Below are 24075 nucleotides of genomic sequence, written 5' to 3' on the forward strand. Positions count from 1 at the left end.
GTATTCTGTGTGCCTTACCTCCCCTAAAAAAGCCTCCACGCTACAAGAAGAAAGAAGCAAGCAGCCTGGAGCAAGAGGGCGCGTGGCCCGGGGGAGCTGCGAGGGCACCTGCCTCTGCCTTTGGAAGTGTCTCGGGCACTTAGGGGCTGTTGCCCTGTGGAAGGTGGCCTCCAGCAGATCTGCCTGCAGCCACGCAAGGTACTGTTCCCTTTCATGTCTGCCTCACAGCTGTGCCTGAGCAATGGAGGGTGGTGCTGAGCTCCCAGGTGGGCCAGTGGGCGCACGCGTGCAGTGGCCACGGCTGGTGTGAGGCTGTGGGACGCCTTCCTCTGCCTGTCCCGCTCGGTGACCGCCTCCGTTGGAGCTGGAGGAGTGGGGTGCCAGGATTCCAACCCTTGCATCCAAACCTGCCAGGAGCTCTGGGAGAACCCTGCCCATCACTGGCCAGGACAGGACAGAGCCGGAAGTGGTGCCTTTACCATTGCTTAAGTTCATTAGTCTAAATCACTTTTCACAATGAGACATGCTCCTGAACCTTAAAATCCCAATGAAAGTGTAATCCCATCCAGCCCTCTGGAAAACCCTGATGGGCGTCACTGCCAAAGCTGGACTTAAAATTTCTGGCTCCAAACAAACCACAGGCAACTCTTCTTGTTCTCTTTCTTTTTACTGTGTTTGGTTTTGTTGGGTTTTTTTTATCCCTCCAAGAAACCAACATTCAGGAGATGGTATGACATCGGGGTGGTTAGTCACAATGCAGTTGTCGCTGATTTTATTCATGAAGTAGCTGGGGAAAGCGTTAGTAAGAAGAGACAGCAGACAGCAGTGAGGCCTGTGTTCAGTGAGTGGGTGCCACAGGTGTGGCCTCTGCCCCCAGGCGCCGCCAGGGAGAGCCTGCCCTCAGGCAAATCCTCCACATTCTGCTATGCCTGAATTTGTGTAATTCCGTATTTATAGACCCAGAACCTCTTTTCCATCTTGCCACAGCTTCAGGCTGGCGCCGCAGGGTTGTGCCCGCCCTGAGCCAGGCGTTGCCTGCACCAGGCTGCGGCTGTGGGCCTGGTGGCCGGGCTGCCCCTGGGCCAGGTGGGAAGGGCCCAGTGCTGCGGCTGCTGCTGCGCTGCCCTGCTTGAGAAACTGCTGTGGGTTTTTCTGTTCGAGAAACTTCTGTGGGTGCGTGCGCAGTGCCTGCGGCCGGGCGTGCTCTGGTGGCTGCTGCCACCGCCGGGCACACTTGTGCGGGGCTGGACCAGGACGGGCCCAGCAGCAGAAGGGTGTTAACTGCGCTGCCTTATGGCATGTCCCAGGGGAATGTCCCCTGCCACCAGCACCGACACCAGTGGGAAGCCTGATTCCAGATGAATATCCACTGTGACACTGAATTAATGTATCCTGGCTGTCCAGAGATGTGGAAGATGGACTGGTTGGGAAAGCAGCCCCAGGTTTGCAGAGCGGGGCCGTGGTTGCACCGGAGGTGTCGCACTTCCACAGAGCTACAGAAGGCTTCTGGAATGCCTGCAGGGCCGTGTGCAGTACTGTGCCTTTGGCCCAGCACCGCGCTTGCCTTTGCACATTCGGTTTTATGAGCGGAGATTATATGTCTTGGGAACAGGAGAAAAAATAAAAAGCCACCCTTGGTAAAACTTTTCAAAATTGAATTTTAATTAGCTTATCTATCAAGCATACTTCGACCAAGAGTAAGTAGGCCTTTTTCTGTGAGAGGGAAACTTCGGTAGACTTGCTGTTTGATGCAAAGATTTCCGGGATTAAGATTGCTAAATGAAATTAGGAGCTGTACCTGGGAAGTGTAAGTCAGCAGCATCACTGTGAGTTCTACATCGCTAAGCCATAAAAGACTTACTGCCATCGTTTGTAATATTTTGGCATATAAAAATTATTAATTTGTTTGAATCACTTTCCTACAGATGCCAGCACTTCAGAAATTAGCATCATGCTAAAACAAATACTTTTTGCTTTCAAAGGAGGACACTTGTTCCTTTCTTACTGCTACTTAAAGCTATATCTTGCATCAGTGCCGCATACTCAGCCCCTTTGAGCTGATGGAACTTTGCCTATTTTCTTCACTCTCAAAAAAAGAAAATGTTTGTCAGGGTTTAAGTTTGGTGAACGAAACTTAATGATATCATAGATGCTTAAGGTACTAGAAAGTGCAGTTCTTCACTCATTTCTGTCATTATTCTCTTCCTCATCTTCTTTCTAGAACAGATAAGGGAGGACATTATTTCTTGCAATTTTTTTCTTTTGGGAAGTGGATATTTAATAAGTGGGAAACTGGACAAAGGATTCCTGTTAGTGGATGTAATCTGAAGTTATGTGGTAAACATGGACCAAAACAGGTGAGCTAAATGGGATATAAGTTTCTGGGTTGTTGGGGTTTTTTCTATATATGTTTTCATCTGTAATTTTGAAGATGACAGCAGTTAACACATGGGAGCATTTTCTCTTCTGGAGTTCTGGAGTTCAGTTTTAACAGTGGCAAAAATAATCTGGAGGTGAAAAGATCACATGATTCTGGAAAAACTTAGATGCAATTTAAATCTCATTTCTCAATTACAGGGAGGTATGAGAGTGCTGTATTTTAATGTCAAAAACTGTTGGACTGCTTTTGGTTGCCATCTCCCTTTAGGATTGAATTTCATTAACAGGATATGTATCTATATCCAGAGAGAGAGACATAAAAGTGAAGGAGGAGTTACAGGATATTTCAGTAGCACTTCAGTTACATAATATTTCCAAGTCCTTTTCAGGTTTCAGAGTTCCACGCACATACATCCAGTGCCTGTCTGCCTTGTTTGGGATTTCTGTGTTCTAAACATAGACATTTGCTTAACTCATCTCATCTAAAAACATGGGATGAGTCCTTCATGTGAAACAGATTAGCAGAATCACAGACCTATAGCATCTGGAAAAACTGGCTACATGCTGCATCTATTTTTTTAAAATAGCTATGTTGCATGGAGATTATTAATAATAGTGTTTGGATGGGGTGCTGTGTGTTTTAATGATGCATTATGGTATAAAAGCTTTCTGTCGTGCTTTAGAGAAATCAAATTAATACCAGAGTAAAGTCAAAGACAGCAGTTCAGGGAAGAGAGAGCTTGGAGAGTTTTGATACTGTAGAGAGAGAATGTATACCTATTTGGGTTTAAATTTAGATCTAAAGTAGGAGAAAGCAGTTGCTTGTCACATGATGAGAAGGTGCCATCTTTCTCAAGGGGGAGCAGTATGGTATGAGAGATGGAGCTGAACTGAGAAAAAAAAACCACAAGGAGGGAGAATGGTGGAAGGGGCAAAGGACTTTTTCTGCTCTTGGATATGGAGGCAAAGAAATTTGGCTGAGCTGCTTGAGATGATAGCGTGTCCTGATAGTGATCTGGAAAGCCCATATGATTTTGGGGAGCAGCCAAGTTAGGTAAAAAAATTTCTCGGTTTTCAATGGGAAATATACACTCTGAACAACAGTGCATAGTTTTTGAGCTAAGGTGTTGTGACTCAGTTCTCTCTAATTGCATTATTCCCTACAATTCCAAGAACAATTTTGTTAGGAGCTGGGAGTGCCTTGGGCAGCTGCCTTGGCTTTGGTGGCCTCTTGTTAGAAAGAGAGAGGTTAGAAAGGAGAGCAGTTTTTGTTTGGTCTGTGTCCTGCTATCTCCCCAGGCTGTGGGAAGCCAGGAAGAGGAAGAGTGGGGTTGGTTTGGCTGTTGCTTATATTCATGAACGCATGAAGAAAGTTTCCTCCCTCCCTTTCCCTGTATAGCCAGCTAGGAGAGGAAAAGGACAATGGGGCTAATTCTGGTCCAGTGCAAGTAGAGGCAGTATTTAAATGATATCAAATGGTAATTGCCATAGGTAAAGAAATCAAAATGGCTTATACCCTGAGAAGCTCACATTTCAGACAGCTCTAATCAAAATATCTGTGTATCTACTGAGTATGTACTAGGTACTCTGCTGAAAAACATACAGCATGAAACAAGACAAAAAAAAGCCATTTATTTGGCCTCCCACTCTGCTGCAGCCATTGTCTCTTTGCATTAAAGTGCCTAAAATGTTTCAGTTTGAAAGGGATCAATTAAAAAAACTTGCAAAACCCCTACTGTTCTACGGGGTCAGACCCAGCCACCCAAAGTCATTTCCCTTTTTCCCCTTGGTGACACCTGTATTTAATGAAAGCTGTTTCATTAACAGCTCTGTTAACCCAGTTAATACTAGGTTGAAAGTTCTTGAGGTTTCTCAAGTAACTTCCATGAATCCCTGGGCTTTCTATGGGCTGTGTTACTAGTGACAGTGAACCTGAGAACACTGGGAAAAGAAATGTGTCAAAAAACCCGAATGGCTGAAAGAAGTTCCATCTGCATGTGAGGAAGAGCTTCCTTGCCTTGAGGGTGATGGAGCCCTGGGACAGGCTGCCCAGAGAGGCTGTGGAGTCTCCTTCTCTGGAGACATTCAGAACCCACCTGGACGTGGCTCTGTGCAGCCTGCTCGAGGAGAGCCTGCTGTAGCAGAGGCTTGGGCTGGGTGATCTCCAGGGGTCCCTTCCCACCTGACCGTTCTGTGATTCTGTGAAAAAGGGAGGGAGGTGGTATCTGCCCTCAGCTCCGGCTGTCACAGCGAGTTAACATTTGAGGGATATGTGCCGAGCCACTGTAAATGTGGCAGCTATTTGGCAGTGCAGGGAGGCTTCACGGCAGCTCAGGACAATAATAACATCTGCAGTTAATAACGCTCCTCCCCGCAGCGGCTGTGCTGGGAAATCTGTCGCGGTGGCAGAAGACAAGGGACCGTGTCCTGCAGTGCTGGGCAGAGCCGTGATTTCCCGCGGAACACCGAGGCAGTGGGCTGGTGGTGCTTCGCCCCAGTGGGTGGCAGGTGGTGCCTTGACATCCTGTAACGGGGTCACAGTGCCCGCATGGGCCAACGTTCACTGGCCTGCCTTGTGCCACCCAAGGGCGGGACACCCAGAAGGAGTTTGAGAGCCCTCAGGGGTGTCTGCAGTAAGCAGCATGCACTGCCGGGATGTCTCTCTGGCTTGTGCTTCTGTCCCTGCAGTGGTCTCCGTGACTGCGGGGTGTTGCGCAGGAGCAGCACCTGGTGCTGCCATGCAGTTTGTCCTGCAGGCTGGCAGAATGAGGCACAGCCATAAGAAAAGCAGCCCGTGCACAAACCGAGTGGTGGCGTCGGTGCTTTTGCTAATGGGTCTTGGTTCAGGTCCTGGGAATTTTATTTAAAAACAGAACTTCATAATTGACTTCTGCAGTACAATCAGTTTTGTGAGAGAGGGCCCAGGCTTCATTTTTTACCTTGTCTCTGTGCTCAGTGTGTTGCTTTTGACTGCAGCAGTGTTACTTTAATTTAAAGTCACTAAAAGTGAAAATAAAAAAAGAATTATCAGTGAGTCATCAGCTGAACCATGCAGGAATTAAAGGCCTATAAAGCAGCCAGGTTCCTACATCTAAGGTCTTTCATAGTAGTATCTTCTGATGACTAACAAGCCGTGGCTGGAGATCGGCCATCAGAACCCGGGACTGACAAACATCGGCGGTGTTCAGATGTAATTTTGGTGTCAGCCATGCCTGTTTTGACAGAGCAAAACAAAGCATAGGTTTTTATTTGCCGAGTTCAGTAAAGAAAAAAAATCCAGTGCTTATAGTCAAATTTCCATGTTTTAATCTTGCTGTTGCCAGGTCTCCTGTGAGATCCAGTGATGATCGCAGCTGGTCTTTGAAGCAGCTGTCTTTCTGCGCTTGCACTTCTGGTTTTGCAGTTAATCATAAAAAAAAAAAGGACATTGATCCTGAAGCAAGTTGATGAGCTAAGAAGTAAAGCTACAGATAAGATTTTATCTGCATATTTTTGTTACTGATAAAATGAATTAAATACATGAATTGCTTAACAGATGTATAAACTGTAATTGTGCCAATGGGTTTTAGGCTGTAGCTTGAAATCCATCATTTGGATTTCTAAGCTCGTAACTTCACCTCAGGCAACCAGTGGAAAGTCAAATCTTAAATAGAAAGGTCAAGAGTTCTTTTTTAAAGGGAGGTGAGAAAATTGGAATACAGAGCACAAGCCTGTTGGGCATTTTCATAATTTTTGGCTTTTGGGGGGGTTTTGATTGAAATGGAATGTTTCACACAGCATAAGTAGGCTTAAGTTTCTTAATTTGGGATTTGCCATGAAACTTACTTTGTTTTGTAAGGAATTCTTATGCCTACCTAATAGGTGATAGTGATCATGTTGTAGAAAGAAATGAAGTATGAATGTGTCAGGTGTAATTTTAAGTGTTCTCAGCTGTTGACAGATTATTTTCCATAACGCCTTCAGTTCAATAATGCTGAGTTCTGGGGGGGGAGAAATGTTCTCTTCCTACAGAGGGAGTGTAATTTTAAAGTTCCCAGAGTGTGCCAAAGTTGGCTGAGTTGTCCCCGTTGAGGATCCTGGGCTTTACCTCGTTTGCCCGAGGCTGGCCGGTAGCTCGTCAGCACGCCAGCGTGCAGAGGCCGCCTGAGCTGTGTGGTGCAGCGGTGCCTGTGCTCTCCTTCTTGTTGATCCCACAAGGCCCCAGCCACTGGACCGTCAGCACACTGGTGTGTTTTCCTCAGCCAAGCGTCCCCCAGAAATTATTTTGGGGGGATGCAGGCAGGCAGAGCCTTAGAGCCTTCTAATTTCCTTAGAAATTAATGGAAAAGGCAAGTCTTTTTTATTCAGGCCTTTAGCATATTTGTACTTTAGACTTCACTGTGCCAAAAGTAAAACCACTTACCTTTGTTCTAGAAAAAGGTGGGGGGTTGACGCCAGCCTCATCTGAAACTTACACCTTGTTAATGGGACGGGCATAGCAGTGGGGAAGAAGCTGTGATCATCTGAGCCCCCCCGCAAGGTGGGCTTGGTCAGGTGGCAGGCAGGGAATGCTGGAGCTGTTGGCTGGCACTGCCGTGGTCCTGCGACATGGCTGGGGGCTGCGGGGTGCAGGCATCCTGCCAGTGCTGCCGATCGGGGCGAATCGCAGGTTTTCTGCTTCAGCTGGTCTGGCACAGCTAGCGCATGTTCCCAGCAGTGGAGCCCATTGCTGCCGCCCTGCTTCCCACTGGCGGATCCTTGCTTTGGTCAATTTGCAATGCCGTGCCCCCCAGCTCCTGGGGGAGGGCAGGCCATGCACTGGTGGCTGTGGGGCCCAGCTCCCTGCTGGCTTTCTCAGGGATGCCCCCCATGAGAGTGCTGCCTCACACTGGGCACGGGGAGCACTGGATGAAGCTGGTGCTTTGGGTGGTCCCTTGCCACCAGGCCTGGCAGCTGTGGGTGCCACCAGAACCTGCAGCACAGCGGTGCGGGGTGCTAAGCGCTTGGCACTGAGATGACAGGACTCCCGCCTCTCCCGTGTGGGGATCCACACTGGGCACAGCCTTGGAAGGGATCCTGGTGTTGAAACAGACCTGCCATGGTGCTGTGTCTCTGTGAACAGAGTACAGGTCCTTTCTCTGTTACTTCTTTTGGCGTTTATTATCAGACAACAGCTTTTTTGGACCTGTATAAGAACAGCTGCTGGGAAAGCAAGCCCAGCAACCCCCAGATCACAGGCAGTGCTGGGCGAAGTCAGTAACAGGTGAACAGCCGTGAGCAGGTCTGTCTGGGTTGGTACCGCCTTCATGCCAGCTGTGAGCTGGGCAGGGCTAAAGGCAAGGCAGATACAAGACGATTCGATGTGACAACTGCATCCCAGGCAATGCACCATGTCTAATCTTGTATCTGCTACGTCGAGATTTACACCACTCAATCAAATGTCTGCATCCATTTCAGCTGTTCCAGATGCCTTTATATGAAAGAGGCACATTTGGACACAATTTGTTCTTCACTAGAACGAAATCTGGGGAAGTTGGTTTGTTTGGTAAGGCTAAAAAGCCATAATCCTCCCTCTGACTTGGTTCACACGTAACTTGTGTGATCCTCACTGATCAATGAAGTGCCTGAGAGGGCAATTCTGGATTGATCCTGGCATTTGCCAGGCATTAGTCCTTTCCTTCCCTAGTAGAAAAGTAGGAATTATGTGGTTCCCTTATTTTTGAGGCCTTTTGAATACAGTTTTCATCTGAAAGTAGTTATGTTAATAAAAAGATACACAGTCATGTCTAGTAATATTACTTCATGTAAGTACAAAATGCTTTTTTGTATAAGTAATGATGTTCTGAGCTGATTAATATCTCACTTGATATGAAAGCAAAAATTTTTATCTTTCTTGTTTAAAGCTAAAATAACCTACATTCAGAATTCAGGGAATTTTCAATTTGACTCTGTAGGTTTTTTTGGTAAGTATTTACCATTGCATATTTAGATTATACCATGAAGGTCTTTGGTAATCAACCTCCAGGTAGCTGGTAGTAGAATCCACTTGGTTTGTTTCCATGGAGTTGTCAGTGCTGTGAAGATTTAATTTTCCATTCATGGCAAAACTGGCTTGCAAGTGTACTGGAGAAAACCCAGTTAAGACAGTGGTATTTTTATATAATTGGTTTGTAGAGAAAAAGTGTGGTTTCACATGCTATTTTTCCCCAAGGGCTTGTTTTTATTTTGTAAAACATTGTAATACTATCTTGAAATAGAACTACATAGAGCGTATAAGTATATAAACAAGTATTGTACGTACATTCTTGGTGCAGGTGTTTATAGAGAAATGATCAGTTGAAGAAAATCAGCTTTTCTTTTTAATGTTAAATTTCTGTTTCATTATGTGTGAAGCTTCATGGTAAGAAGACATGCAAACCATCTGAAATCATACTCAAGCAAAGTCTGAAGGCATGCAAAAAGGAATAGCAGGTAAGCATTTTTTTAACTATACAAGTGAAGATCTTCTGAAAAATACTTGTGTGTGAACTGCAGAATTAAAAATAATGAATTTTTCAAATGTATCTGACAATGCAAAATTAAAGAGGGGGAAAAAAAACAACCTTGTTGAAATAGTGTAAAGTTGTGTGTACAGCCCCTTGGAATTCTTCTGTGCTGGTGTGCTGGGTCTGATGAGTCCTGTCTCCAAGGTCCTGAAGAAGTCTGACATTTTACAACTAGTTAATTTTTCCTAAATAAAGCCCTAAATTAAAGTGTAATAGTGTGGTTCCCACAGGAAAACAGCTTCCTCATTCCCCTCGCTGTTTGTGCCAACAAAGTAATTCATCACTAGAGAGAGTTTTTAAACTGTCACTTGTGGAGGCGGATTCAGCTGGTGTATGGCTGGCCGTAGCTATTGGAAAGGTTAGGTACCTGTCCTGCTGACTGATACCTCAGAGAGGTCATTGGTGGTGGAGACTGACAGAACAATAAGCATCTCAAATGCAGGTATATGTGTTAAGGAAAAAGATCAGCTATACCAACAAAAGATGCTCTATGCCAATATATGTTAGAGTCTCTTGGTGTCCAAATTCTGGCATTAGAGAAAACAAAAAGCTGATAGCATCGACCACAGCTGAGACTATGGGAGGATCTTTTAAAAATGTATTAGAGGGCTGGTAGCATGCTTATGGAAAAAAATATTCTTGGAATTATTTAATGGTAATTCAGTCATACATGTGCCTTGTAAAAATATCCACAAGTTTTGAAAATGGTAATACAGTTGTATTTGAAGTTGTCTTTGAGGTCAGTTCAGTGGGGACTCATTTTTGCAGGCAGCTTTGTAAGTACTAGGTATCATGTGGCTGTGCGTTTCACTGTTGTATGAGTTTAAAATCTGATACAGATGAAAAACCGTTAAAACATTTGGAATAATGAAAAATGGTTTCAGTTTCTTGATAGTGACACATTTAGTATCTGCAACTGTTTGGAGTGGGAATACTGCCAGGGAGGTCTAGTTTTATGAGGAGAATTTTTGTTTAATAATCAGCATTCTTTTGCTTGCTTTATGTAGGAGACTGGGTTTTGTGTGTATAATTTCATCTTCCTGTTGTGTTGAAAAAATGCTATAAAAAACACATAAATTATTCTTCTTTTGCTGTAAAAACATAGTATTATTGGTTACAATCTGCTGGTAGGAACTGGAATTTTGTTAAAATGTTGAGGTTTTCTCCTTTACATCAAAAGTACTGGATTTTTATCCCATTTAATTTTGGGAAATGAAAGTAACTGTCAAAATAATACTGTGTTGTGGTTTGCTGTGATTACCAAAAAGCTGGGCTGGAAGACAGCTCTGAAAATTCTGGAAGTTCATGGTGCTGAAGGAGTGGTGTAAGCGTTTGGTTAACCAAGTGCCCCGTGGGTTATTACAGCTATGTAATATGTGCTTATAAACACCTTCAGGAATATAAAATAATAAGCTAGGCAGCTGGCCATCAAGGCTAGTAACGGAAGGATTGATGTTAGGTAGGCATAAAAGAAGGAGTGATAATAGAACACAACCAGGACTTCACAAGCATCAAAAAAACCCCCCAAAAAAACCAAACCCCAAACCTTTCTGGAAGTTAGGAGAGAGCTCCCCTGGAGCCTGCTGGTGTTCCGCCCCTGCCATACCTTGCCTGGGCAGGTTCTAAGACAGAACTGTTGCAGTGGCTTGCTGGCCCTTGCCCCACTGAGATCGGTAATGGCAGCTGTCCTGCATTGACCTGCTTGCAAAATTGGTACGTAAGGTTGTGTTGGGGACCTGGCTGCTGCTGGGAGAGAGCATGTCCTCATCAGAAGTGTCACTTACTTGAAGCCTGAGGAACTTCATGGATGCCAGGGGAGGGGGAGCTTTTTGCATGTGTTACACCTGAAGAGTTTGTCAGTATTTGGAAAACTGCTCTTCACCACTGATTAATGAATGGTTATTGGTGTTTGAGAAATAATTTTGTGTCTTGAACAACTTAAGGTAGTGAGATTTATCCTGTAGGATTGAGCACTGTATATTCTAAGTAGGGCAGGTTTATTGATACAGTGTGCATTGTGCCAGGTGCGACGTAAGCCAGGATGCTGAGTAATTCTTTGGGGACAGTAACATGAGGTCTTTTTGCCCACTTGTCTGAAGGAAGATGACTTTCCAGGATTATAGCTAAAGTGCCCTTATGTGGGCTGAGAACTACGAACCCTGTTCTGGCTACCTTTTCGCATCAATGAGTTTTTGACCAGTGCGATGCTTTCTTGTTGCATGAAACTGCAGCTAGAAAATCTCTTAAAGTTATGAAACCTTTATTTGGGCTTTACTGAAAAATTTAAGTTTTTGCTCCCAATGAATCAGTCATCTCGGGCAGAAGGAGACATTGGAGTAAGTTATCTTTTAATATAGAAGGCTTAGGGACTTCCTTTGGGATTTAATTTTTTTTCTCCATTTTGTTTTTTTGTTCCAAAATTGTCATCGTAAAACCTGAAGAAAAGAGCAGAAGCTTGTTTGCAGTATTTTCTCTCAGTGTCTGGAGAATATTCTGATTTTTGTTCTATAAATCCAATCCTGAATGAATCCAGAATATATTCTATCATAGCTGTTTTACATACACAAATGAGTTTACATTTTTGTGTGGTTTTCAGTTCTGTTATTTCTGATACTACTACTATGTGTTCACAGCAGGACCTAAAAACAAATCTCAGCAAGCTTCCCGTGAATCAGAAGTTTTCACTGCTGTGCCAGGAGATTGAACCATACATCAAATACCAGTTCCAGACAGGTACTGTTCCATGTCTGTGTGCACTCCCGTTTAAGATACTGTTACATGCTAGACTGCAGTGAATGTAAAACATACGTTCCTATTTCAGTTCCTGTGCAAATTATATAGCTTTGTGAAGAATCCTCTGTGGGGTAGAAATCCAGGTAGATTTCCCTGGACCTCTACTTACAGTGAGCTCCTGAAAAAACAGAAAGGCTTTTCAATTTACAAAAAAAATGGAGCCACTTTAAAAGGAGAGAATCAAAGTTAAGGTAAAACATAGACAGGCATCATAAATGCCTTGTGTTCGTGCAGTGCCGGTGTCAGCTTTGTGTCAGTGTGGTTCAGGCTTCAGTTTCGGTGTTAGGCTTCGGTTCAGTGCTGCCCGGGCTTTGCACTCTCCAGCTTGTAGGCTGCATCTCTCTGCCACTCATGCTGCAGTGGTACCTCCCAGCTCCTTCCCACAGTCTGTCGTCTTTACAACACCCTTTCTTAGTGTCAGTGGTAGAATTTGAAATGTAGATAAATGCAAACAAACTTTGTTCTTATTTTTTCTGGTCAGCTTCTTTTTGTATGACAGTTGGTGCCTGTTTTAAAGTCTTATACTGAGGAGTTTTCCGGTGGTTCGTCCAGTTTTCACCTTTCCTTTAAATTGAGTTGACTGCGGTAGAGCAGAGATGACTGTTAAAAGTAAGGTTCTGTTTTCTCTCCCTTTGAAGTGTGAAGGACTATAAAATATCACTGGTCTTTTTGGTTTCTTTGCATCAGGCTGTTAATTACTTTCTTTATTGCCTGGTAGAGGTATGTGTGAAACTTGTCTGCCTTTTGATCTTAAACTACAAAAACTACTGTTAAAGAGCCTTGTCATTTCAAATTCCCTCTGCTGTTTTCTTTGTAGCCAGTCCTCATTTGTTCCTAATAACTGCTACGAAAAACTCTCTTTCTTGTCTCTTCAGTTCATGAAATGCAAAACAGATAGCTTTTGATGACTTTGGCAGCTAAGGAATGTCATTCAACTGTTGAAACAAGGTTTACCTTTTACATGGATACTACAACCCTCCAGTGAACACAGGACTGCAGAATTATGCCATCACTGGCAGGTCAGGGAGTGCGACCAGCTTTTCAAAGCTGTGAACATAGATACGTGTGTTGTGGCAGTTGTTCCACTGCACTTTATCCTCTGTCTGTCCCCACCTGCTTTCCTTTCCTGAGCAGACTCATGAGAAGCATTGAGAGAGGCAGCACTTTTATGCATTCCTTGCACTGATGGAAATTCTTGACCACGGAGCTTTTACAAATCCTTTTTGTTACCATTTCTTGAAGGAATTAAGGCTTTCTGCATGGTCTGTCTGCTGTGCGCTCTCCTTTGCCAAAAGTCATTTGCCTTTTTCAGCCAAACTTGAAAAAGGGCAGTCCTCAGGCTTTTTGTTTATTTATATAAAAAAAAAAAAAAAATTGTATCACTGGATGAAGAGAACCCTACCAAGTGCTCCCCACTGCAGAGCAGCAGACAGAACTCACCTACAAACCTCCCATTGTGCTCCAGCTGGTCAGGTATTTTGACGGAGAGCGTGCACAAGGAGACAGAAGATTGTATGTCACTTCCTTCAGTGATAACGCAGTGCAGCAAGCTGAGCTCTTCTCAGATGGAGAGGTGTTTTAGCACATTACTTTTCTTCTCCTGTGCAAGTGCTAGGCATCTTGGGTAGTAAGAGAGTTAGCTGGCGTTAATTTCTCCCTTTAGACAAAAAAACAAACCAAAACATGTATTTCTTTGTAACCAGGCTCCAGTGAAGTGTGTATAGGAAGAGTAATAAAGAATAAAATGTTACAAGTGCACAAGAGGGGATTTAGAATTTCTTCAACACATGAAAAACCATTCCCAGCGTAGATATTTTAGGTAAGCTTATTTGTACATTGTGCTAAAGAATGAGGAATGCCAGGCAATCTTTTTTTTCCTCCCCTACAAAAGATGAGCAAGATGTGAGAAAATGTTCCGTACTTCTGCACACCTCCTCCACAGAAATCAGGTTCTAATCTCGGATATCCTTTCAGCGGAGAGGCAGTTCCTCACCTGAATTGCAGGTGACTTTGCTGGATGATGCAGTCCCTTCCTACCTCACGTTCACAGCCTGGTGGTTGTAAATTGTGCAACGGGTACCTACAAAATGCAGGTTGCAGTAGGGTAGCAACTTAACGTGCCTTGACATTGTTGCTGGTAGCCTCCTGAAGGCTGTGCAGGTAGAAATGAGTTCTAAGGTGGGATTTTTTTCCTTAAACCAAGTACCATTGTGTTTGCACACTGACAAAAATAAACCTGGTAACTTTACACTTGAGAGGTAGAGGGGCTTGGCTGTGGGGGGCAAAGACACGGTGGATTAACAGCTCAAAGATATGTATATACCAGTGTAGGTAAAATAACGTGGCCTCATGACTGCTCATGCTGAGAAAAACAGCTCTGCTCTGGTGTCCACTTTACTTTCCCAGCATAGTTAGGGGTTTCTGGGGAAACAGAAAAAATCAGCTAGTTTCTAGAAAAGAATAGCGCTAATTCTCCACATGCTCAAGTTTTCATTCTTTGAGGTGTTTTTACTTACAGAATATTTTGTACATATTGGGTCTCAATGTCTTAAATGTTAACAACTGATGTGCTTTCACTTGCAAAATACTCCCTTCGCTAAACAGGAGCTTTTCCACACAAAAACTCCTTCCACAAAATGCAAGAACTTCTAGAAACGGTATGACAGTAACTCCCTGTGTGCTTTTTTCCTTAATGTGAAATGAAGTCATGATTGGTGCAAGAACTTCAAATGTTTATTAGTAGTGGGTTTTAATACTGATGAGACTTTTTGTGGGAGCAAACAAAACCTTTTCCCCGAGTCAGTGCGTGGCAGTGCCAAGGGGCTGTTCTGGTGCTGGCAGATGAGCAGGTGACGTCCCCTCTCAGCCCTGGTGTTCCCTGTGCCTGGGGACACCGCGGCAGGATTCTGGCAGCTGCCAGGCACAGAAAGCGGGGTGCTGCTAACCGTGCAAGTACCAGCGAGCCCCTGCAGCAGCCGGGACGTACTGCTTCCCAGCTGAGACACCGCAACAGTGTCAGACCACTTTTCCTTACCAGAGCTTTAGCTTAACTTCATTACCAAATCCTACTTTTTGGTAATTTCTCCTAGTAATAATTACTTACAACTTTTAAACATAAAAGGTGTAGGCTACTTACTTTAGAGGTGAGTAAAGTGACAAAGCATTGTTGTCAGTAACAAGGCTGCCTTTGGGGTTTTTGGTACAGGGAAAAAAACCAACCATGCAGTTACTTACTGAAAGTAAAGCGGTACAGGCAGTCTCTTTCAATCTACTTTTGAGAGGTTATAAAGTAAACCTACAGGGTGGCTTGAGATATACTTATTTCTGAGACTTCTGAAGGAGCATTCTAATGCCTTTGCTATATAAAGCATGAATCCTTTGTTACTAATAACATTCACCTTCTTTTGCCTTTGTTTCAGACAAACTCATGTACTAGAATAGTCCTAGTTCCCTCCATCACCCAACGTGTGGAAAACCTTACACATGAAGCTGACAGCCCATGCTGAAGCAGCAGCATTTCAGGTAAGTTGTGTTTCAGACAGAACGTATGTCTAGCAGGATGCAGAGACAGCTCAGGAAACAGCAAGTGTTCTGCCTTGCACAGATGGCATCCCACCAGAGAGCAGTCCGTCTAGGACTGGTCAACTACAGCAGGGATGCTCGCAGGCACACTGGCATTCACTTTCTGAAGACAAGTCTGCTTGTGAAGTTACAAAGATGTTACAGTTTGACAAGCACAGGACTCAGTAATTAGGCTCTTATACCAACCTTGTGCTCACAAAAGAGCAGCAATTATGATTTCCTTATTTTAGGAGCTGCAGTGCCAGAATTAAGAGAAAGAAGTGGAAAGCTTTGAAAGCTTTTCTCCAGTAACTGGAAGACACATGTGGTCTAGTTGAGGAATAAACTAGCAGCCCCTCTGCCAGTATGGAGGTGGCATGCTGCCTGGGAGATGGGGCGGGGGCTGTCTCTGCACCTGAGTGGTGGAGCCTGCCTCTCACGGCACTGACCGAGGGCAGCTGCCTCGGCCTCTCATCACCCAGGACTCCAGGGCCAGGTTCTGCCAGCTGCAGGGAAGCTACTACCAGGGAAGCTCCCTCCTGTGAGTACCAGTTGCCCCTGAGCAGCCTTCAGCCATGAGGAGTCTCTGGTGCTGGGGCAGGGACCGACCCAGCCTCTGTGGGTGGCTGCTGAACACACCCACTGCCAGGAGGAGGCAAGGTGGGCATAACCCACCCCCCACCCCCAGCTGTACCATGGTAACTCATAAATAACCCTTGCATTTCCATACAACAGAGGAACTGGATATAACATAGGTGTTAAATGCAAACATACTGAGTAATACCTATGTACAATTTATTTAAAATACTTTTAAACATACATATAAAACTCCCTCACTATTTTTACAGTCTAAGTTCTAGCAACATATACAAATACTGAGCAACTACAATACATGCTGAGGTAAGAACATACATTCTGGGAGAATACTCGAGTCAAACAAGATTGAAATACATTTTATATGCATATGTCTTCACGCATAAGACAAACCGATTATATGTACCTCTGCACCTACTGGAAACAGAAGAATGCTGATCTTAAGTGTGTCATGCAACTTACATTTGGGAATCAATATTTAAATTTGTAGCATACATTTTAAACCCCACTGTTACGTATTCAAATTTATCTTCTTAGCCCTAGCAGATAATGTGTTCAAAGCTGAACGCAGGGAGCAAAACTTCAGCCCAACTTCTTTCAGAAATGGACTTAAAAGCATCCACCCCAGTCAACAGCTTATGCTGCTCAGATAATGAAGCTGCATTATGGTTGCTTAAAAAATGACCCACTGTAGAGAAACTGTTTAATCCTTATACCATCTTAGCCTGCAGTACATCCACAGTTCTACCATACCTGGCCTACAGTAAAAATTAAATCCAGGCATGTTAATTTTACTGACTTTAATACATCCATTTATTTTTATGGCAGATTAATGTTTCTAAGCCTAAACTGGTACAGTTTCAGAATGCAGAGGTTTCTTAACTTGGCTGGAATAAGTATGCCACATCTTCATGCAAACAAATGACCTCCCACGCCTCTCAAAATCAGCTCTGATAATTTCAAATTTGTAGTTGCTGCTGATGGGTAAGAACATTTCTTACCTGTTTAAGCAAAACTACAAAGATTGCAAACTCGGTCTATCAAGCAGAAAAAGTTGCAATAACATCAAAAGTAAAACTATAGGCAGGAATTCATTTTACATGAATGGGTCTTATATACCACCCTTACTTACATTCACATTTAGTCTTAGGCACCCAATTCTAAAAAACAACAACAAAAAAATCATTCTCAATGAATGATGAAAAAAATGTAGAATTAGGTTTTAAGGTAGCACAGAGCATATAATAACATATTCTAGCAGGCCACAAGTAATTCTGGATTACTGAGTTTATCTATAGCCCCCCTGTGCAAACAAATGATCAAGTGTTAGATTAGGATACTGCTCTAGTATAAAGATACAGTGGCAGTCCTCAGTGTTTTACTTCCAATCTGGATGTTCTCCAGCTAGCTTAAGGACCCCGGGCAGTAAACAAGGCTGAGTTGAGTTACATCGCAGAAACAAAGAGTAACCACTGAAGGCCATAAAACTGGGCTAATGTGTAGGTAGGGAGTAGGTGTAATTTAATTCAGCATCTTCCCAACAGTGCTGTTGTTACAATAAAGCATTTTTATTGTGGGGTTTTTTCTACTGCTTAGGTTAAAAAGCTGTGCTTTGTTTCTAATAAGACAAAAACAGCAAATACAACATCTGAACTGTTTTCATTTTTTGATTACCGAGCTAAAACCAGTCTACATTACCCCAAATGGAAGACTGTGTTCAGTCTTCTGGCAATGTTTTCATAGTAGGGAACACACTGGAACATTCAAAGGATGCAAATTCCATTAAATGCTTCTGAAATGGACACTCTTTGGAACAGTACTGCTTCTCATGCAAAGGTTTTAGAATCTTTTGTACTTCTAATAAGAACAATAATAAGAAAAGCCTCCTAAGGCTAAGGTTTTTCAGTTGTGCTGAAACGTACCATATGTGCTAAATGTGTGTGTAACACAAACTGTGCACCATTAGAATATTTATGTGCTTCCTTAAGCACTCACAAAAGTATATACACATTCCTCTTTGCCTAAGCTCCCATTTTAACACACAACAACAGATACCGACCAGGGGGCAGGGAGGTAGGGCAAGGTAGGCAGAGAGGGAGCCTCGGTCACCTTGACCACCTGGATGCTTCTTGCACAGTGACCATCAGGGAAGTCTGAATTCAAGGCAGATACTATTCAGAGTAGCTGTCCCTTAGTACGGCAGTATGTAAAAAGCAGTTGCTACGTAGTGTGCTTAGATGACTTCATGCCTCCTGGATCCCTAGGAATGAACAAGACTGAGTGGCTTAAGGAGATGAGGCAGGAAACAGACTGTACAGGCAGCAGATTCCGGTTTTGGAAGGCTAACAGAAATGACAGGAACCCTCTAAGGAACACACAGCTGATGATTCCCTAATCCTGTGAACAAAAGCTAAAATAACATAATTAGAATCAAAGTGAGCATATGCCATGAAGTTAATGGGATTTTTGCCATCAGTCCTGACTGATAGTAGTTTTTAAAGTCCAAAGTTGTGTAGGTATTTTGTAGGGTAAAACGAATTTTAGAAGCTGTAGAGCTTACATATAGATCTTAGAAAGTTAGGAGCTTTGGGTTTTGGTGTCTGTTCCCCACCCACCCCACCCCACCGCCCTGCCCTGAAATACTATCAATAGCAAGAAATTCTTGGCTTTTGTACTTTAAATGGTTTCTCCCAATATATCATTCACATCTATGAATTACTGAAGTTGATCTTGAAGAGTTCTTCTCCCGTGTCTGACAGACAATTGTACAGTAGTAATAAAGAAGTCCACCATTTTGCAGGAGACAAGCTGTTAATTATATATACAGCTTAATGAAAGGCAGAATTACTGGTTTCCCTACTCCAATACCACATCTTTTGATTCACCATTGTATTAGTTAAGACTAACAATATCAAAACAATGCGAGTAAAAAATGAAACTGTCAACTTTATGGAACTGGCTTTTAAAAACAAGCCATCATTCTGCCTGACTTGTGAGCTAATTTGCTTCATCCTTGCTCCCAGTGGAATGGGCCACACTCTGTGGTACCTGGTACACCAATTCAGCAGTGACACCTGGCCCTGGCTGCCCCTTTGGTGTGTCATACAGCACCTGTGCTGATGATGTGCTGTCTGTCCTAGATAAGAGTTTATTGTAAGTTCCAACCAGCGGAGGAGCTTGATTTGCTGCAGCTTTGAATGTGGAAATTGAAGGAACGGCAAGAGGTGTGCTGGCGTGGCTGGACATGTCCATGACTATTGGAGTTGCATATTCTGGTCCAGTTACAGGTAGTGGTTCAGCATATGCATGGTAAACTTCTTGTATGGGTGAATTGTAAGGGTCCAAATCGGCGTAACTTGCTTCTTTTCCTTCCTCTGGTTTAAAAGTTGATCTCTGATGAAGTGTTCCGACAATTCCCCCTACCAGTGGTTGAGCATACTCTTGTGTTGGAAGCCCCAACAAAACAAAAGAAAAACACAGTTAATGGAGTGGTTTTTTTGCAGTGGCATCACATTAAATGCAACCTGTCAAATACAACCTGTCAATAGTGTCACAGAGATGATTATCCTAGATCAAACCAGTGGTCCACCTCTGTCCGCCAGTGCCAATTGATTTGGGAAAAGTCATTTCCACCCAACAGTTAAAGCCATGGGGATAGCCACAACATCCCAATTTCTCAGTTTTATACTTTCCTTGTGAGCTGCAATTTCCCATGCTGTAAATCTGCCTCAAAACAAAGTTTTCTGAAATGTTCTTCCCTGCAAAATTAGAATTAAATGAAATTATCCTGCCTGGCTTTGGATAAAGAGTGGCCCTTGGGGCAGAGGGTTTGTCCTTCTGAGCGGGGGTGGTCAGCTGAGATGTTTTAGTTCAACAGATAATCAGTTAAGCTGGAGGTGACAAACCTGCTTAGCTGGGTAAAAACAGAGAGGCAGCCAAAAAGAGAAAAGTAATTTTGCCTGCTGTGAAGCCATAATTCCTGCAGGTCTGTGTATTTCTGCCATCAGCAGGTAAGTACAGAACCAAAGGCACATCTTCGTCCAATGACTGGCTTACTAAGGAAAGGGCATACGCCATTAACAGTAACGCTGCCTTTTCCAGAGCAAAAGAATGACTTAATCCATAAGAGTCCATGTAGGGAACCAAGTGCCATGTTTCAGATTTGTGCACAAAGGTAATGGGGTGAAGTTATTTCCAGTGCATGAAAATATAACCAAAAAAAATCCTTCAACCCTTTATGGGGTTTAAGAACAAGTACAAGTAAAGAAACTTCAGTGACTGCATTAACTTGGGAAATTGTCTATCTACAGTACATCGAGTCAATTAATACATACTTTTATGATACTCAGGAGAACAGATTTGAAAAAACCTGCATTTTAAGAAATGCAACAGAACTATTCATTTCTCCTCTGTTCCCCAAAACAAACAGGAAATAGTTAAGTGTAGCCTATATACATGTAATTACACAGCCCACAAAAACAGTAAAATGTACCTGCAGACTCTGTTTGCAGCATTGTTGGGACCTCTCTTGGTCTTAGGTGACTAATTTCACTGCTGCTGTAGCGTACAGGAGTTTCTTCATGTTCTGCTGATTTGGTCGGGAGAAACTGCTTCATTCCTTTCCACCATCCTTTACATGGATTTAAAAAAACCCCAAACAAACAAAAAACAAAACTGCATATATACTGTGTTTTAAGCTACTAAAATATTTTTACACCACTTTCTATTTTGTAGTAGCAGGTGAACAACTCAATTACCAGTATTTGTATGACCCTGAGGTTACAAGACGCTTAACATTTTCTGGTAGACTGAAGATTCAGCGGTGACAACATCACTCTCAGCCAGTCACCTTGCCTGAACACACCCCCTTCACACACCTGCAGAACTGCTGCAGTCTAGTAAATCCATCCCCAAATGTCCACTGGCAGCAGTGCTGGGGCTACTCATGACATTAATTAGTTCATAAAATAAAACACAGAAAATACTACGAAGTCAGCCATGATTACAATTTGTAAAACAAGTATGTACATAAAATTTTAGACAAACTCAGTCAAAACCTAAAAGTACATTTAATTCATGTAGCTTCTCGCTGCCAATGCCATGTTTCTAATTCATGTTGTTGAAAAAGGCTAATCAGTGAGTATTTACAAAAAACTGAATAAAGAGGATTTTAACTTCAGTGGAAATGCAAAGGAGTGACTGTGGTCATGACCATTATCTCAAGAGAAATTAGGGAGGGCTGGCTTTGTTAGGTTCCCCCCAGTAGCCAGAGCCACTCTGGTTTTGCTGACCATTAACGTATTTCATTCCAGCTGTAAGAGACCATCCTGCAGGTAAAGCCCAAGAAACAGGAAATTCAAAACCACAGAACACTGTTTAGCAAAATCTGATATAGCCTATGGGAGGGGATGGACAGAGGTTCCACAGGAAAGCAGAGCAACATTATTTTGATACTGCGTTTTGCCAAATTTTATTCTAAAACAGGCTTGCATACTAAACATTTAAATTTAAGCAAACAGGAAAAAAATCTGTCCCTCATCCATTACTGCCATCTAAATACAGGACACTTTGAGTTGAGTCTAATATTCTAAGACAGCAATGCTATGACCTACCAGAAATGGACATGTAATAAACAAAAATTGGGTCATGAAGAGGTTTCTTGTCTAAAGGATAAGGCAATACTTAAAACGCCAGTGAGCAAACACGCAGATCTGGAAATTGTCAGCATGAGGCCAGAGCCGTGGAGCACAGTCACACAGCCAGTACAAACCCGGCTGCTGCTGCAGCCCCGTACGCTGGAACAAGCGTTTTCAGGACACTTGCTAAGTGCTGCTTGGTGGAATTGTCTGATGTCAAGTTCATGGGGCACAAGACGGTAGGATGGAAAATATGCCCGAAAGGGGATCGCTGCAGGCAATCCCACGTGCTTACTAGGGCAGTGAAGAAAGACAAACCCTGACAGACTTTATACACCAAGATGAAAGGTTTTTTTCCAGGACCAAAAAAGTATCAAACAGATGATTACCAAACATATAAAGACATTCCTCAGAAATTACTTTTCCCCTCATGTTGTGTAATTAAGAGGTTCTATACTTCGTTTACTAAAACAAAAATCTGAAGCTGTAAGCTCTTAACAGGAGACAAGGCATTTTCTATTTCTGAAAAAAATAATCAGGGAATGAAGCAGCTAAGCCTGTCCAGAAAAGAAATTCAGTGTTCACTATGCCTACATCAGTTAGCACTGAAGAGGCTTCTGCTAGTGGAAGCTAACTGTGCCACTGCAATCCGAAATACGCATCAAACCAAAACCACCAAGTAAAGGATTTCATAAAAGCATTTTGTTACCTGCACGATCCCAGTAAGGCAGATCATAAGTGCCCTCAGTTTTTTTCTTGCTGTGAAAAAAAGAAACAATGGGTATTTTAGCTAGTTTGTTGGAAGATGTGTTAATTAACTACAGCAATGATCACTTTGGCTGTAACTGGTCCTCAAATTTAAAAGTATAAGCACCAGTAACCTGGCTTGCTATCACCAGTCTGCTGCTCCTGGAGAAACCAGTTTTCAGTAAAAGCATTTCTAATGAAGAGTCACAAAAAGACGTTTTCACTGTCCTTGCTATTCAAGTGAGCATTTTCTCATAGAGAATACAATTGTGAAAAAAAATCCTTCCACCAGTGTAGACCTTGTAGTTCCCATAGCAAGATACATGCAGCATTTCATTCCCACGCACCAAGCCACCAGTCATTTAAAGCACTTTTCATTCATCTGTTCATTTACCGGTTTCTCCAATGCCACGCACAAACTAAGATAAGAATCAGAGTAGTGAAGACCATCACCAGTACTGGAACCAGAACTGCTGCCAATGCCACATCTGAAAGCCATTAAATTAAGTGGTGTCAGACAGAAGAGCTTCTCATACATCAGTTTTTAATTTGAAAATTACTCAGGTAAAGCACACAGTTTTCATGCAGTGTCTTAACACCAAATCCCCCAGCTAAGCTACCCCGCTGAATGCTCCCAGTCTAAATGTCAATTAACATCCACCTCTTCTACATGTATGCACAGCTGGGATTTTTGCAAGGTTTTTCAGAGTCAACAGATTGCTTTAATAAAGGTGAGTGGTTTTTTTTTCTTTTAGAACAATGTATTTCAGTATTAACAAGGAAAATCAAGTGAGCCCAGGAATACGCAACCACTGAAGTTTTTAGTTCCTGTACGAAGTACTTGTCACAGAGTGCCTTAACAGTTAACCACAAGCAGTGTATGCTGGGTCTGCATGTGAAACAGGACCATCCCTGCCCCTGGCATCCAAAGGTCACTTCACCCATGCCTACATCTGCAGGGAGCCCGCTCCCTTTCCTGACAATTTTCTTGGCTAGACAAAATGATGATGCCAGGTGATGTTTTTTGAATTTCATGCCAACATGACTGCTCCATAAAAATTACCTATGTTGAAAGCATTTTGTCCTAAGAAATTATCAAATTAAATAACAAAGCAGCTACACCTGATTAATTCTGAAGGGAAGTCCAAGTTGCAACTTCTTCTGACAAAATTTATTCCTTCATTAAAAGCTGAACTCAGTTTGAACAGGTTTTGAAAGACGGAATTTACCATATGCATAAAACTTGGCAGATTGGTTTTGTTTCTGCACACAGTATGCAACTGTACATTTTTTACGGTATGTATATGTAATAACTGGTAAATATTAAAAAGAAGAGATTGATAATATGCTACAATATATTGTTGAGAATATTTAAATTCAGAAAGCACACTTAATATATACCAAAGTACTGTAAGGACTTCCCAAACACTTCTACTGCTTAACTGTGGATACCTTTGGTTACACTTGGAGTCACTGTGGTATTTTTTATTTCAGGTGTGAAAGTTGTTTTGTCTGTCTGCAATGAAGTCTTCACTGAATGAATAAAGTCTTCACTACAGTCATCGTTCTTGTCAATCTTGTTCGGAGGTGGCGGTGCCATGGTGATTTTAGGAGCACGCCCTTTAGAAGAAAAGACATTATTAAATAATAAGTTTATTGAAGTGGTTGTTTTCCATGTTCCTTTTCAGGAGAAGAGAGCTGGAACACTTTGCTCTAAAGCTTTTGTTCATGTTACAGAATGACAAAAAAAACCCCGTGAATCAGTAACATGGAAAGCAAGTGACTGGTGTCTTTTGAAACACTTATTACCTTGTTTACGCCTATACAGGGTTATCTTCCAG

The 24075-nt window shown here is 42.8% G+C and overlaps 1 protein-coding gene and 1 long non-coding RNA gene across 2 annotated transcripts in view; one reads left to right on the forward strand and one right to left on the reverse strand.

Annotated features, from left to right (window-relative positions):
* Positions 1–2363: 2363 nt before the first annotated feature.
* On the forward strand, positions 2364–23679 carry LOC119143753. The gene is made up of 5 exons (XR_005102779.1): positions 2364–8829; positions 11537–11636; positions 15116–15218; positions 18992–19138; positions 22990–23679. It is a non-coding gene; the product is annotated as an uncharacterized LOC119143753 (long non-coding RNA).
* The window catches only part of DCBLD2 (discoidin, CUB and LCCL domain containing 2), a 46377-nt gene continuing 38330 nt past the window's right edge, over positions 16029–24075 (reverse strand). The window contains exons 11-15 of the mRNA XM_037378339.1: positions 23687–23854; positions 22629–22722; positions 22197–22246; positions 20344–20481; positions 16029–19291 (exon numbers count right to left, since the gene is read on the reverse strand). Coding sequence (XP_037234236.1) covers positions 18849–19291; positions 20344–20481; positions 22197–22246; positions 22629–22722; positions 23687–23854 — 893 coding nt within the window. The 3' untranslated portion in view covers positions 16029–18848. The remainder of the gene's footprint in view (positions 19292–20343; positions 20482–22196; positions 22247–22628; positions 22723–23686; positions 23855–24075) is intronic.

The sequence above is a fragment of the Falco rusticolus genome, chromosome 2, assembly GCF_015220075.1.
Source record: "Falco rusticolus isolate bFalRus1 chromosome 2, bFalRus1.pri, whole genome shotgun sequence".
In the NCBI taxonomy this organism is placed as follows: Eukaryota; Metazoa; Chordata; class Aves; order Falconiformes; family Falconidae; genus Falco; species Falco rusticolus.